This window comes from Pipistrellus kuhlii, unplaced genomic scaffold, assembly GCF_014108245.1.
Source record: "Pipistrellus kuhlii isolate mPipKuh1 unplaced genomic scaffold, mPipKuh1.p scaffold_m20_p_2, whole genome shotgun sequence".
Classification (NCBI taxonomy): domain Eukaryota; kingdom Metazoa; phylum Chordata; class Mammalia; order Chiroptera; family Vespertilionidae; genus Pipistrellus; species Pipistrellus kuhlii.
In genome coordinates this window covers 36,577,513-36,594,389 of record NW_023425515.1, presented here as the reverse complement: position 1 = coordinate 36,594,389, position 16,877 = coordinate 36,577,513, and the positions used below count along the sequence as shown (strand labels likewise).

Below are 16,877 nucleotides of genomic sequence, written 5' to 3'. Positions count from 1 at the left end.
ATGGCGACCGCTGTCCCAGGGCATCCCTCTCACCCTATGGCTCAGAGAGGTCAGACCAGCTGCGGGATGAGGTGGAGCATCCTGCTCCTGGCAGCTTCTGCTTTATAGATGGGGCACCCACATTTAATCAGTCACATTAACGGGGATCCCAGTATACGTGGAGCATCATGCCTTACATTTACCACCAGTGAAGCACAGAAGTAACCAGCATGGTCTCTGCCCTCCAGAGCTTAGCTGCATAAATATGACAAACCCTCCAGGCTCTGTATTAAGTGCTGTAAGAGATCAGAGCAGAGAGAGGTCGTCCTGCATTGGGGTCTTAGGAAAGCTGCTTGGAGGAAATGAAGACTTGCGCTAAGTCTTAAAGGACCCCACCCACCCTCCCTGTGCTTTAGGTTCCCCCAGATGAGGAGGCAGAACTTCTGTTTTTCTACAGAAATGGGGTTTGGAGGAGAAAACAACCCTTCCTATTTTTAAAAAAAACATTTTTAAAAACTGATTTCAGGGAGTGAGAGATAGAAACATCAACGATGAGAGAGAATCATTGATTGGCTGCCTCCTGCACACCCTCCACTGGGGATCAGGCATGTGCCCTGACTGGGAATGAACTGTGACCTCCTGGTTCATAGGCTGACACTCAACCGCTGAGCCACACCAGTCAGAAGCAACCTTTCTTACTCTTTAAGGTGATACTAAAAATATTCTCCCAATATATCTTTTAGGCCCTGATCTCCCACCCCACAACACAACTGCTTATATTTTTATCATAAAACAATTCATTTTATCTGCAACACTGTTAGTTTATGTCTGTGCCTCGCCACCAAGTCTGCAGATGAAGTGACAGATAAAGCAGTGTCCCCAGATTCAAGGAGATTGGACCCCCCAGAAGGGCTATAAGGTCACAAAGGAAGAAGTCACTTCTGCCTGGAGGAAAGGAGGTGGATTAGCACAGTCTTCCAAGAAGAAATGGTGCTGAGGAGGACACTTCTGAACACACGGTGTGTGCCTATTGTATGACCCGGGACAGAACACTGCTGGCTGGGACACGGCACCTGGGCATAAATACTAGCTCCTAGGGGCTCTGTTAGGGGAGGGCGGGGCCACAGGGTCAGAAGTGAGCAAAGGCTCCTGTTCTCCACAGTAACCCGTGGAGTCCTAGGTAACTGCAGGGGCTGGAAGAGATAGATGAGCGGGTGCCATGGGAACAGGCCTCAGGCCGCTCCCCTGAAGGCTTGCCTGGCTCGCTGTCGATCTGGGTCAGCACGTCCTCAATGGAGTCCCCGTCGCTCCTCAGGCTCTCGGGATCAGGTGGGGTATAGCCGTGGCAGCGACACCAGTGAGCAATGTGCTTGGTTTTCAGGGGCGTCAGGTGGTGAAACCTTGTGTTCTTCTCCAGTATTTCTTGTAAGACCTTTCGCATTGTCATTGCTCTTTGCCACTTAAAAAAATAATTTTTAAAAAATCATAACCAAATTCTTCAACTTAGTAGAGTGTTCAAACAAATCACCCAATTGTAAACCACCCTACTAACTTGAAGAATCATTTTTTTCTAAAGAAAACAACCTGATTGTGTTAATCACCAAATTTTACAGAAGGATAAAGAACTTTTACCTAATGCTTATAAAATAAAATGGCTCTCCTAAGTTTAAGTTTGGCATACAAGTCACCTGGTCTCAACCTTTAATCTACCACTTCCTCTCCTCCAACCTCCCCCAAACCCTCTGCAATGACCTTCTCCGAGCTCCCGAGCATGCCTTTGCACACTCGGTTTCCCCATAACCCCCCTGTCTGGCATAGTAGCTGCCACATTGGAGAACAAACACTTGACTGAATTTTAATATACTGAAATTCATTAAGGAATGTTGTAAAAATATTTACCAATGCAAAAAAACAAAACAAAAAAAAGGACCTTTCAAAGGCTAGTTACAAGTTTTGAAGAACGAGATATGTAACCGAGGAAAAGATTCTATCATCAAATATTAACAAAATATGCTTCACATTTATCACTGGTCCATATGACAAGGCTTATGGACGCGGCCAGAATGCACATGGTAGACATGGATTACCTCGGCAGCTCTCCTCTTTCCGATGTTCCAGCCATAATACTGCTGCACAGACTTTGCAGAAAAACAGCTGGCATCCTCACCTAGAAGGCACAGATCCAGCAAACTCTGAATAAAACCATGATTTAATTCAAGTCTTATTTGCTGGAAGCATGCCCGAAGTTTCTTTAGACTTCCTCATTGAAGTACATTCCTTACTGGACAAGTGCAGGTGCTTCTCCTTAACAGAGAAGGCATCTCATTCGTGAGCACTCACACCACCCCCCTTCGGTGGGCATCCAGCTTTTTTGGGAGAGAAAGGTAGTCCACTGGCTGAAGCTATTAAAATAAGTGGAAATAAAACTCCTCCAGGAGCCAGACGACCCGAGACCTGGCTCTGGCCGTGACCTTAACCTCGTGGCTGGGGGACCTGCAGTCATCTCTCGGCTCCAGTTTTCTCATCCGGAGGACGAGACTCCTGGGAAAGACGGTTCTGAACTGCCTTCCAGCTCTAATTCTCTGAGGTATTTGTACCTAAATTTTTAAAAAAGATTTTTGATTGATTTTTTTTCTGCTGGGCTAGGAACATGTTATTAAAAGTACATTTTGAACTACCTACCTCAAAATGACCCTCTGAATTTCAACCAGGGAAAAAAGATACTCTCTTTGTTATTACAATTGGAATAAAATGAGCATGGTGGTCTGTAGTTGGCCTACCGCTTTCATATTTGCATGAATATAATATGATCATGTGCTCCATCCCTTCCCTCTAAATTTCCAAGTATCACAGGCAGCCTCCCTCAGTGAGGCTGTGACTCTGTCAGACCACCTGTGCTGAGAAGCCAGCGATTCAGTCTGGCGAACAGTGGCAGCGACAGGGCAGCCCTCGCTGCTGGAGGTCGTGACAATCATGCGTTTCGTAGTGAACGACAGTGAGTGGAGGAGGGAGGATGAGTGCCTTGGAGTCAAACAGAACTGGGGTTGTAGCCTTCCTCACTACAGCTAGTGACTTTGTGCGGTTACTTAATTTTACTATCCTCGATTTTCTCATCTGTAATCAGAGATGACATCCCACAAGAGATTGATTAAATAAAATAATAAATGCAATGAGCCTGCAGAGTCTGGCACACTGTAGGCAAATGTTGATTTCTTTCCTTATAAATAAATGCAGCTTTAATGATATACATAACAGAAAGAAATGATTTCTTTCCTTAAAAACGAATGCAGCTTTAATTATATACATAACAGATTAATGATTTATATACAAAAGATGTGAAAAATTCCTCTTGTAGGTCAAACACTAAAGACAGTAAAAGACTAACTAGTTGATCAAGATACTATCAATTGTAAAACCCTGTAAATGATCTGTAGCTGTAGCTAACCCTGTAAGACACATGTGTCAAACACAAGGCCCGCGGGCCAAATCCGTCCCGCCAGGCCTTGAAATGTGGCCCGCACCGCGCTGTCATCACTGCACTCCGCTGCGTTTCCATCACAATGACAGTTTATGACTGTTCAGTAAACCATTCGGCCCGCGATTTAGGCTGGATTTTAGATTTTGGCCCCTTCTCTGATTGAGTTCGACTGTAAGATAACCACCAAAATATTAATTACTGTACTAGTGATTATGTTGACTCGATATCCCAAGTAGTAGTTTACAGCTTTTTAAAAATGCACCCATATATTTAATATAAGTGTCTTACTTTTTGTAGTGATTAATGGGATCTTCTTTACTACTGCCGTTAAGAGTTGCTGGATAGTCTCTAAATGGTCTATCCTGAGAAGGATAAAAGAAAATTGAGGTTGTTAATGCATATAACGGCTTCTAGCCATATATACACATAAATTTATATACCTATTCCCCTTTTCTGAGAGAATTAAAACTAAACTAATTATACGGGCAGTCTTTCCTTCTATAGACACCCTTCTTTATAAAAGGAGATCATTCTATGTTAAAAAAAAAACCAAACCCATCAGACTAAATAAACTGATAAGACCCCAGGAATGGCAAATTATGTAAATAGTAGACATTATTTTACTTATATTTGTGAATAGCCACATAACTTTTTTTGTATGGTGACTGCAACTACAACAGAAAATCCTGTAATAAAAATTGCCTGTCTTAGTGTTATTCCAGTTCACAAGCTGTCTACCATTATGTGAAAATGACTAATTTTCTACTGTTGCCAACAGCCTGAAATACATCAAAATATGTGGTCAGAGGTGGGTACCAATTTGGAAATTGGAAAATCATATGAAGTTTTGTTTGTTTTTTTGGTTGTTAATCCTCTCCTGAGGGTATTTTTTTCATTGATTTTTGGAGTGTTTTTTTTTTTTGGGGGGGGGGGCGCGTGGGGAGGAGAAAACAATCGATGTGAGAGACACATTGATTGGTCGCCTCGCCTCTCCCCTCCATGCCCCGACCAGGGCCAGGGACCAAACCTGCCAAACCCAGGTAGGTGCCCTTGACACAGAATCGACTCTAGTGCATGGGCCGATGCTCTGACCACTGAACAACACCAGCCAGGGCATGAAGTGTTTTTAGAAGCAATGAGTGTGTATGGCCCATGAAAAGGCAGCTGTTTAGGCAGGTACGTGGGTACTTGGACAAAAAAATGTGTACACACCTGAGTAATTACATCATGTGCAAAGTATACACATGCTGGCAAGCTCGAGAGGGAGGTCAGTAATTCCAACCGAGGCTCCGGAGACAACAGATAAGGTGGGTGATGCCTCAGGCCCATCAATGTGTAAAACGGAGACTCGGGAGCTGTGCATCAATACTTGATCACACGGACAGGTCTCCACCCAGCAAGGGGCTTCACAATATGCACCCACAACTCTGCACATACTCAACTGTCCCAGGCATGGCTTTTTAAGTTTCAGAAAAACATCCAAAGCACAACTCCCTTAGGAAGGATGGAAACAATTACTTAATAGCATAGTTCCCCAGCTCCGAGCTCTCTTCTGTTTTCACTGCTGTCTGGTCCTCCTGAGGGAGGCAGCTCGGCCCGGGAGTTTCTGGTTCAGTCTTCACTACAAGGGAAGAGCAACAAAGAGCGCGCTGTTAGGGAGCAGTGACGGAAGGACACGTGCAGGCAGAAACAAAAGCCCTTCCGTGGAGACCAGTGAGGGAAGTGCCGCAGCAGCTGCGGTGGGGACACAGCCGGGCCTGGGATGGCGCCTGTCCTTGCAGTCAGCAGACAAGGGGAGAACTGTTAGCTTGGGTCTCGTGGGTCTGTCTCTACTGTGCCCTTACCCCAGCATGCTCCTGACCTCTCCCTCCAGAGCAACAAAGGCTTCACTCTTTTATTGATAGACTCCAGGTGACAATCCATGTCCATACAGAGTTCTATCCCCCTCCACACCCACCATCCCTGATCAGACATCCTAGATCGAAATATTCCAGAATCCACTTAGGCCGCATCTATCACTCATTACTTACTATCTACCTCAGTCAACCCTCTTCAACATGATTACATGTTCTTGAAGAGCAGAAATGATGCTACATCTCTATGCTTCCCTCAATGTCAAGCCTATATGTAAACAGGAATTATTTTTGAGGTGGCTGATCCACAGACGCTGAAAAATATTTGGGTTGTAGACCCAAGGGACTCATTAATGTCTTGCATAAAACCTGAGGGCAGATATACTGTGAGAAACGACATACCCTTTGTAACAGCGGCTGGAGCAGAGCTGGGGACAACTGGAGCGGGGGCAGCCACTGGCAGAATGGTAGGTGATTTGTTGGCAGAAAACGACTGAACCACTAAAGGCAAGAAAGAGCAGGGGAGAACATAGGAAATATAGGAGTTATTGTAATGAGGATGATCTAACAGGCGTCTTCAAACTGCGGCCCGCAGAGGAGTCTGATCCGGCCCGCCAGGTTTTTTGGGCAGTGAGCGCAGCCGAGGTGTTACAGTAGGAATTAGTAGTTCATATAGTCCGGCCCTCCAGCTCTCTGAGGGACCATGATCTGGCCCCCACTTTAAAAAGTTTGAAGACGCCTGAAACAGATGATAGCCCAATTTAGACTAATAGCACAAAACAATCAGAGTACAGAAGGTCCTTTTTAATAGTGACTTTTGACAAGGTGGGCTATTTACCATTAGTACTAGGGTAACTGAGTCATATCCATCAACTGTGGAAATGGGGCTTGTCATTAAATTAAGAAAATAAAAATCCATTTATGAAGTTTCATGAATGCTTACAGTGTTCCCCCTCTATTCGACTTCAGAAATGGGCAGCGATTAGAGGCCACGGGCCATCTGGGTTTTTCTGTCAGTTCTCCAGTTGGTCTCTAGAGTGGCTGGCTGTTGCCAACCGGTGGTCCGTGAAGTCCGAAAGGTTGGCGACCGCTTCTCTAGAGCTCAAGGTGCCAGGGAGCATGTGACAGCCAAAGGCAGGCTGTGCGAGGGGAGCAGTCTCCAACTGAGAGAATATGTGTGGACTTCCCCCACGACAAACTGGAGATAACCACAGAAGGACAGCCCCTGCTGACGGACTTACCTTTATTTACAGGCATCAGTATAGTCTGCACACCTCCAGATGTATTTACACTGAGCGGTTTGAGCTGGCTGGGGATTGTCAGGACCGCCTGCTGGGGATTGGATTGACTGGAGTGAATCTTTAACAATCCTAAAATAAGTTGGAAGATAGGGCCAAGCTGAAGATCAGATGCTTCCTTGAAGTTCCTGCCCTTGTTAGCATTTATATTTTCTCACAAGAGGAAGTTCTTAGGACACTCCCCCTTTCAATAAACAAAGAGCTGGAAGCATGAGGCCATGGATGTGGCAGATTTCACAAGGAAACAATGGTGTGATGATCATGATTTATTTTTACCTCGAAATCACAAATACAGAAGTTTTTGGAAAAGCAGAACTAATAGAAAAGAGAAAAAGTCACCTAAAGTTCTAGGACAGAGACAACCAGTATTGAACATCTTAAGCATTCTTTTCCATGTTTGTTTTCTATGACAATTTATTTTGTACATAGCTGTAATACATACAAATCTGGATATAAAGCTTATTTTGTTTAGATAACTGCCATTAAAAATCTTCTCTGACTCCTGAGTGTCTAGAGAATGTTTCCAAATTAGTTTCAAAGCATTCAGAGTCCATTTTCATCCGGTCCCAACTGACCTGCATCCCCTCACACCATCCCTGTGCGCGAATACTTGACTCTCTCTACTTGCTGTCCCCTACAATCTCCTCTGTGCGGCCTCTATTTGTCAAACACCAGAGATTCTCAACTCGGCATTTTAGAAAGAGTCATCCTCTCCCACTTTCCTTTAAAGGTTGTTCCTACATACCTATCTCCATTACAGAACTGTGCTAGGCATTCAGAGGCCAGCAAGGTGACAAAGGGCGCTACTGTGAGAAAGCACAGCAGATACCACACAAACGCCCGTTATAATGGCATTACTTAAAACAGCATCAGCAGCTAAAGATACTTTAGCAAGTGGAAAGCAGTTGCTTTAAGGATAGGAATACCTTAAGTACTTTCTAGAAGAAAGCCTTAAATAAAAAAGGAAATCTTTTTTTTTTTTTTGCAGTAGATGAATGCTAAACCAATCTTTATAAGTACTTCTTGAGACATGCCACCAGAAAGTAAAACAATGACCTTATATTTTCATTAAAAAAAAAAAAAATACATTTTTATTTTAGAGAGAGGAAGGGATCAATCTACAACCCAGGCATGTGCTCTGACCGGGAATCGAACCATGACGTCCTGATTCATGTGGTTCAGTGGTCAACATTCAACCACTGAGCAACATCAACCAGGCTATTTTCATGTTTTTAAAATTCTTTTTTATTAAAATATTACATGCTTATCAGTTGAAAATAAAAAGTGCTAACAGGCTTATAATTAAAAATAGTCCTTTGCTCCATCTCTCTAGCATTGTCTAGTTCCCCAATAGCATCCACTTAAAAAAAAAAAAAAATACAATATTTTTTTTTTAATTGATTTTTTTTAGAGAGGAAGGAAGAGGGAGAGAGAGAAACAACAAAGATGAGGCCGAAACTGGTTTGGCTCAGTGGATAGAGCGTAGGCCTGCGGACTGAAAGGTCCTGGGCACATCCCCAGTGGGGGGTGTGCAAGAGGCAGCTGACGGATGTTTCTCTATCATCGATGTTTCTAACTCTCTATCCCTCTCTCGTCCTCTCTGTAAAAAAATCAGTAAAAAAATAAATAAAAAAGATGAGAGAATCATTGATTGGCCGCCTGCTGCACGTCCGCCACTGGGAATCAAGCCCGCAACCTGGGCATGTGTCTTTGATCGGAATTCAACAGAGAATCCTTCAGTCCACAGGCTGATGCTCTATCCACTGAGCCAAACCAACCAGGGCAGTAGCACCCACTCAACCCTTTTTGGTAGTTTCTTTTAATAGTTATTTCAGATTTTTAAAAAAAGAATGTGTATATTATAGGCCTTGATTCATTTTGATATAACATTACAATGTTACATACTGACTATTAAGACTTAAGCAAGTTAAGGTACTTATACCCTTTCTTTCTTCTTCTTCTTCTTTTTTAAAAAATATATTTTATTGATTTTTTACAGAGAGGAAAGGAGAGAGATAGAGAGCTAGAAATGTCGATGAGAGAGAAACATCGACAAGCTGCCTCCTGCACACCCCCTACCGGGGATGTGCCCGCAACCAATGTACATGCCCTTAACCGGAATCGAACCCGAGACCTTTCAGTCTGCAGACTGACACTCTACTGCTGAGCCGAATTGGTTTTGGCTACCCTTTCTTTCTTAATACTCAAATATTGTTCTCTATCCATGCAAAGAATACCATGATACTATGACTCCGTTTTATTTTCTGGGCTTAATAATTTCTTTCTTCTCATTTGTTTAATTCTCTTTAAACATCTAAGTCTTCACTTCTTCAAGATTGCTATAAACCACTCTTTAATACAGTTCTCCACATAGTCAAATCTCCTAAACAATTTACAGTTCCGTTTGGTAAGAGATGTCCTTCCTGGAACTCGCTGATCTGCTCTAATCTGGGTGTTCATTTCTAAGCCTGCGGCAAAGTTCTCATCCTGGGGACAGCCTCCACCGTTACTCTGGAGTCCCCTCTGCCTTCCATGCTGGATTCTGTTTTCTTCTTCTATCTTTGTCTATAACTTCTCATCCTGATAAAACTTGTATTTTAGTAATGTCTAGAGACAGGGTGGATAGGAAATACACTGGCAACCCTCACACTCAGTATTGTTTTGGCTGACTACAGAATTCTAAACTAAGTAATTTCACCCTAGAATTTTTTTAAAAAATTAAATATATTTTATTGGGGAGGGAGGGCATGCATGGGAGAGGGGGAGATTGGTAAGATATGTACACGTATAATACTTTAATAAAAAAATGAAAGAAAAAAATATATTTTATTGATTTTTTTACAGAGAGGAATAGAGAGCCAGAAATATCGGTGAGAGAGAAACATGGACCAGCTGCCTCGTGCACACCCCGTACTGGGGATGTGCCCGCAACCGATGTACATGACCTTGACCAGAATCAAACCTGGGACCTTTCAATCCGTAGACCGACGCTCTATCCACTGAGCCAAACCGGTTTGGCACACCCTAGAATTTTGAAAAGCTGTCTTCTAGCTTCCAGCATAGCTACTGTAAAGCCAATGATATGTAATTTCTGAACTTTTCATTGTCTGACAGCTCTTAAGATCTTCTCTTTGTCCCTGGTGTTGTGATTTCATGAACAAATTTGCCGTGATGTGAGCCATCGTTCATTCACTGTGCTGGCCACTGTGACTTTTGAACCTGGAAGTTCGTGCCCTTCAATTCTGGGTTACATTGTTTCATTTTTCGGATCATTTCCTTCCCACTATTTTCTGTTTTCTTTCTGGAACTCCTTTTAGTCTAATGCTGCCGGGGCTCCCTGGTACATCACTGACTTTTCTTTTTTAGTGCCTATTTCTTGGTCCATTCCCTGCTTCCAATTTGGGCCCCATAGTTTAGTCTAAAGGCTGCAGCCAGTGATCCTGTTAAAAGATAAGGCAGATGATGTTACCCTTTAGTTAAAACCTGTCAGTGGCTTCCCTTGAAGTAAAAGTCAAAGTTCTTAGAATGACCTACAGGCCCTAGTGATGTGGCCCCATCTCCCTGACTTCATCTCTAGTGCCCTTTCCCTCGCCCACTCTGCTCCAGTTCCAGTGGTGACTGACCTGTTCAAACTAGTTTATGACGCACACACAATGTAATTAAAGTTACTGGTCAGGAGGAAATACTTGGATTCTGTTATGAAAATACTATTCAGAAAGTTTCACCTTATGAAACTAGAACTTAAAAGTACGGAGACTTTTAAAACTTAATCAGAAAAGGGGAGGGCACTCATTTCTTACAGTATCTACTCTGGTCTGAGGTCTGCCTCCAAGAGTCAGTAAAGCAGAGCACTCCTTACACTAGATAGGATTTGATCAATTTCAACTGGGAGGTGGAAGTCATGGAAAGACAGACCAGCCTTCATCTTCTGGTCTCCTCTACCTCAAAGCAAACAAGACAGAGGGACCTGGTTTAGTGACATGTATGGAATGTAGTGATGACAATAATTTTAATAAGAACGACAATATTCTCTCACTTCTATCCAAAGGGATTAAAGTGGTATGTATGTTTATGCACGTTTAAGTGATAGCCTTTTCTGTATCAGTGCCATTTGGTACACTGTTATCAATCTACAGTAAGACATTAATCTGTTATATTACTATGGAAATTAAGAGTGTTCGGAAACTTTTGTAACAGTTTGACATTGCTGTGACATTTTTATAGTATTTTAGAAAAGTATCTGAATTGGATTGTAGAAAAACAAAACTCAAGTCTGAGACACAATGCTGCAAATTACATCAGCTCCTGGCATCAAGGACAGCATGAGTAATAAAATACATTAATATTTCTTCAGCAAAATACAAATACCTATATTTAGTATAAATAGCCTATCAATGGAGGTTAGATTTCACCCTAAAATTAGTTATGAAAGTAAAAAACAAATCTTTGGTTTTCACAGCTCTTTAGATCTTATAATTATGGATAAGGAAATGTGGATTAACAATGCTGACACTGATCAGCAATTACTTATATACTCCTTTCCCAGTCCAGGAGCCCTCGGGGGATGTCTGACTGATGGAAGTAAGCCATCAGTTGGACATCCTTAGGGCTACCACGGAGGCGGGTCGCTGTGCTTACCAGCCATCAGCCCAGCTTGTGGCAGAGCAGCACTCCCCCTGTGGAAGCACACTCACCACTAGAAGTCAGCTCCTGCATTGAATGTCTGTCCCCTGGTGGTCAATGCATGTCATAGTGACTGGTCTATTTGCATATTACCCTTTTATTATATAGGACTAGCTACTACATGCCAGATAAGCATTAATATTGTATATTAACCCATTCAATCCTCTCAATGAGGCAGGTATTATCAGGAAAATGGGGCAAGTTTTTAAAAAAATTGATTTTGAAGAGAGAAGAAGGGAAAGGGATAGAGATACAGAAACATCGATGAAAAAGAAACATCCATCAACCCCCTCCTACACTCCCTCACAACCTGGGCATATTCAAGTTATTTGAATTAAGGCTCTTGGATGTATGTCACCCAACAGAGTAAAAGGCACACTTACTCTGGTGCCCTTCAGGTCAAAAACATATCATTCATCTTGTCAAACCTCAAGCACATCACCTAATACTACCTAACACAATAACTAATGTTAAAGAGTCAGCAAGTCTAATTTATATTTTATATGTTTTGTTTGTAAAAGCAATGAGATGTATTATATTTTATGATGATTTCCATTTAAAACTGATTTTTAAAAAAAGAAATTGGTACTTTTGTCAGCTTTCTGCAAAATTACACTACGAAAGCAGCTAAAATACCCACTAAAGCTCCAGATGGCTAAGATTTTATTATGGCATTTAAAAATCATTAAATTTATTTAAAAATCAGTGTGGCCGCAGCTGGTTTGGTTCAGTGGATAGAGCGTCAGTCTGTAGACCAAAGGGTCCCAGGTTCAGTTCCGGTCAAGGCATGTGTACTGATTGCAGGCTCCTCTCTGGCCCAGGCCCTGGTCATGGCTTTTCGGAGGCAAGCCACTGATGTTTCTCTCACATCGATGTTTCTCTGTCTTTTCCTCTCCCTTCACTCTCCCTTAAAAAAAAGAGGAGGGGGGGGAGCGAGGGGATATCCTTGGGTGAGGAATAATAAAAACAAACAAATCTATAATAATAGAAGTGTAATATGCTAATTAGACCGGACTTCCTCCTGGACGACCTTCTGGACAAAGCCAAGGCTATGAGGGAAGCCAGGGTCCTGGGTGCCTGCAGCTGGGGGAAGGAAGGCCTACTCTTGCACGAATTTTGTGCATCAGGCCTCTAGTAAATAAATACAAAAAAAAAAAAAAAAAAAAAAAAAAAAAAAAAAAAAAAAAAAAAAAAAAAAAAAAAAAAAAAAGTGTGGCTCAGTTGGTGAAAAGTTGCCAGTTTGATTCCCAGTGAGGGCACATTTGTCCCCAGATGAGGTATGCAGGTTTCTTTCCTGCTGAGGCTGTTCAGGAGGCAACCAATCCATGTTTCTCTCTCTCTCCCCCCAACACTCACCAAAATCAATAAAAAAAATCCTTGGGAGAGGATTAAATTGTAAAAATATTATTTAAGACCTTCCAAAAATATTATAGTCAAAGAAGGGAGGGAGAAATAATGTCATTATGATACAACTGACCTGACACTGCAGCCTTCCCGGAGATGGGGTTAGGTGTGGACACCAGGGATGTGGCACTGATGACAGAGGGAGCAGCAGACTTGCAGGTTCCCATGGTGGCCTGGCTCACACACACTTGCTGCTGCCCAGTTTTCATTATGGAACCGACAGTGGATGATGAACTGGGAGCTGTTCCTTCTGCCTGCTGATCCGTAGGGCCAGATTTAACAGAAATACAAAAGAAAGCAGTAATTTTCGTGGGACAGTGACTGCCATGCAGCATATTCGATAAATATTATCTACTATTATTATTACCTACTTATTAAATGTAATGCCATTTAGAAAGACTACTTCTCTAATTTGGTGGTTCCTGTATTTTCAGATTTCATGGGCCAGAAAATTTTTTAAATGAGGAGGTATCACAGGGTTAACCACATTTATAAAATATTTCATTCCTATTTATAGCTGAATCATATTCAATTTTATGGATCTGCCATATTGTTTATCCAAATCAATAATGAAAAGATAATAACTCAATAAAATAATGGGGAAAGGATCTGAATAGACATTTCTCTAAAGGTACACAAATCTTAAAAAAAAGAAAAGAAAAAATACTCAATATCATTAGCTACAGGGAGCTGCAAATAAAAACTGCAAAAGAATTACGAGTTCACACCCACTAGAATGGCTATAATTTTAAAAAATGAGTAAGAACAAATGTCAGTAAGGAAGTGGAAAAACTGGAATCCTTATACATTGTTGGTGGAATCTAAAATGGTGCAGCCACTTGGCAAACAGTTTGGCAGTTCCTCAAAAATTTAAACACTAGATGATCTAGTAATTCCTTTCCTAGGTATACAGCCAAGAGAAATAAAAATATATTATATAAAAACATGTACAAAACGTTTATGGCAGCATTATGCATTGTAGTCAAATGCCTGTCAATTGTTACTGAGTACAGAGCGTTTTTTTTCAGGATGGGGAAAAATGTTCTAGAACTAGATGGCAATGGTTGCACAACCTGGAAAGTGTACTGAATTACACACTTAAAAATGGTGAATTTTAGGGTAAATTACATTTCCATTTTTAAAAGGAGTAATATGGCCCACTTGTGTGCCTGCTGAATATCTTATGTTTTCAGTACTTTTAGGTTTTATGATTTTCTCTCTGCTCATGCCAATTCTCACCTGTTGTGCAGGACCATTTGCTGACAGGGCCACAGCTGGCGAAGTGGCAGTTGTGATAACCCCTCCTGCTACTCTCAGCATAGTGGTTCCCGGCTTTGAGAGTTGTGAGGTAGTTGGCACAGACTTCAATGTACCATCAGATATTTTCATTAGAGAGGCCTGTCCCCCAGGCGCTGCCTGCAAAAATAAAATGGGTTGAAGTAATAATATTGCCCTGGGGAACAGGCACAATTCATTCCTTACTTACAGATGCCTGTAGAATTAGAGCGTGTCCAAGAAACTCTCTCTTTTTAAAAAAAATATATTTTTATTGATTTTTTACAGAGAGGAAGGGAGAGGATAGAGAGTTATAAACATCGATGAGAGAAAAACATTGACTAGCTGCCTCCTGCATACGCCCCTATTGGGGATGTGCCCGCAACCAAAGTACGTGCCCTTGACCGGAATCGAACCTGGGACCTTTCAGTCCAGTCGACGCTCTATCCTCCTAGCCAAACTAGTTTCAGCTTGCAAGAAACTCTTGCTGATCAAAATTATGGGAAGTGTTTGTGCAAATTCTCAAGTTTATGACCTTTTACTTACAAATATTCTTTACCCCTAATACAGAACAAGTAAATGAATGCAATTGCAAACCACTATTTGGCAACAGTGTCTTCAGTGACACCAGGCCATTTGTTATTAAAATAACTGAGTGCAAAGTGCTCTTAAATATAATCTTTAAACATGAAAATTGAACTGAGAGGGCCAGATTTAAGTGGGTAAATTAATGGTGCTCTAGGCTAGTAAAGGTTTAGCATTTAGTCCTGGAGAATCATTCAACAACTTATAATACTTTTAATAGTTTAAAACAGGGCTCAGCAAACGGCATGAGTGAGCATGTCAGGCCATACAATCTCTATTGCAATTCCTCAACTCTACTTTTATAGCATTAAATGTGTGTGGCTGTGTCCCAATACAATGTTATTTATAAAAATAGGAAGCTTTGGGTGTCATTTGCTGACCCTTGGTCTAAATGATTGCTTTGTGCCCCAGATTAACACATCCTACAAATCATACCATTTTTCATTTTCTGTGGGCATACTATATGCAGGAATGGCAAAAACACTTTTACATATCTCATATCATTTAATCTTTTCATAAACTTTATAGGGTAGATTTTAGTCCCACTTTAAAGATGAAGAGATAATCTCAATGACTACCAGGGTCACACAGCTAATACAGTAGGTCCTCAGGTTACGTCGGAGATCTGTTCCTATGGCGCGACGTAACGCGATCTTCGCCGTAAGTCCGAACCCACCTACGTCACTCACATGGAGCACATACACAGCAGTAAAGAAGTGAAACAGTAAAAAAAAATTTAAAAGAAAGATAACAATTCCTGACCTTTACTTGTGGTAAATAATAAAAAAACATAAAGCACATATGTACATTTGTCAAAATGACTGAACTTTTTTTTTTTTTTTAAATAAGTAAATGGGAGATGGCGACATAACCACAAAATGTCGTACTTCGAGTCCGACATAACCCGAGGACTGCCTGTAACTGAAGGAGCTGCAGCCACAGCACAATTTGCATTGAGTCTTACACAGAGTATCATTTCATAGTCACAAAAATGACTAAAATTAAAAAGAACGATCTTTTTAAGAAGCGCATAGAAATGTGCACCAAACTCCCTGCAGTGTTTACTTCCTGTATGGACAGTGTGGCTGAAATCACCTCTCAGTATTCAGCATCTCCTGCAGAAGTACCTCCAGAGAAATTTTAGAATGAAGTGTCAAGAAAATGTTTGTTTCTTCTAGGAAACATTATGTCGTTAGTTTTTTTCCTCTCACAAATCATACACTTTATGACTGATAATGCTTCTTGTTCTGGTTTGGCAAATTTTATTAACTATACATTACTATTTGTAGATCTGTATAACTTAGGCTTTATTTTCTCATTCTACTTATGTTTTCTCAAATCTCAAGATCTTATTTTTTTTTTATACTACATTATTGTTCATTTTCTCATCTAACCTTAATTTATTTGTGGAAAGAATAAGTTGTAAATTTATAAATAAATGTCCCAATCACCATGTATTTGTGTGTGTGTGTATGTGTTTACCTGGGTAAACAAAGTGGTTTTTTGTCCAGAGATGACTTTCAATGTTTGTTGTCCTTGAGCAGAAGATGTGCTGACTCCCAGAGTACCTTGGACCACTGACCCAGTAGTCAGCTGTTTTCCAGATGTCTGGGGTGATGGCTGGCCAACTAAAAATGTACCCTAAGTTAGAAAAAAATAAAGATCAAATCAACAACTTGTTAAATTCAAATAACTTCTTCTGATTCTTTAAATCACAACGTCCCATGTTACAAGCTATAACTTGTGTGACGCAGACACAGTAACTGAAAAGAACAGTGCTTGGTGTCACTACCAAGTTATCATTGCTTCTCAAACTTGGCACAGTAGTTACAGAGCAGGTGTGGGAGACTCAAGTTTATGTAATCTAGTCCTGAAAGCTGGATTTAATCACTCAGACTGATTTCTATTCATTATTCTCAATAAAAATGTCTGGAGCCAAAATTCCATGACTTTCCTTAGAGGAGAGCCAAGACCTGGGATAAGGGGAAGAAGGCAGAAACCGGATCCTCATCTTGAATCCAACCTAACTCCAAATACCACAGTCTGATAGCGTCTCTTTGGTTACCCCTTTCTGAGAGAACATGTTGAGTTGCACATTAAGGTTGTTTATTACCTCATGGATTTGGGAAGCAATAGTGGAGTGAAAATCTGTGTGTCAGAAAGATTTAGGTTTAAATCCAAAGATCTAGGTTTAAATGCAATGGCTTAGCAGAGAAGCCTTGAATAAGTTACTTAAGTCTTTCTGAATTTCTACTCCCTCTTCTGTCAAAACAAAACAACACAGATTTGTAACGTTTATAACAAACTAGAGGCCCAGTGCAC

General features: G+C 41.2%; 1 protein-coding gene across 13 annotated transcripts in view; it reads right to left on the bottom strand.

The window, feature by feature from the left end:
* The window catches only part of YEATS2 (YEATS domain containing 2), a 91,774-nt gene that overhangs the window by 5,810 nt on the left and 69,087 nt on the right, over positions 1–16,877 (bottom strand). For 9 of the 13 annotated variants that reach the window (XM_045583738.1, XM_045583740.1, XM_045583739.1 and 6 more), the window contains 9 exons: positions 16,038–16,196; positions 13,935–14,111; positions 12,769–12,952; positions 6,552–6,680; positions 5,713–5,811; positions 4,976–5,078; positions 3,746–3,819; positions 2,067–2,146; positions 1,237–1,438 (listed from right to left, as the gene is read on the bottom strand). In XM_045583738.1, coding sequence (XP_045439694.1) covers positions 1,237–1,438; positions 2,067–2,146; positions 3,746–3,819; positions 4,976–5,078; positions 5,713–5,811; positions 6,552–6,680; positions 12,769–12,952; positions 13,935–14,111; positions 16,038–16,196 — 1,207 coding nt within the window. Of the gene's footprint in view, positions 1–1,236; positions 1,439–2,066; positions 2,172–3,745; positions 3,820–4,975; positions 5,079–5,712; positions 5,812–6,551; positions 6,681–12,768; positions 12,953–13,934; positions 14,112–16,037; positions 16,197–16,877 lie in introns of those variants that run through there. The other 4 variants (XM_036447832.2, XM_036447835.2, XR_006742055.1 and 1 more) reach the window with 3 other exon arrangements.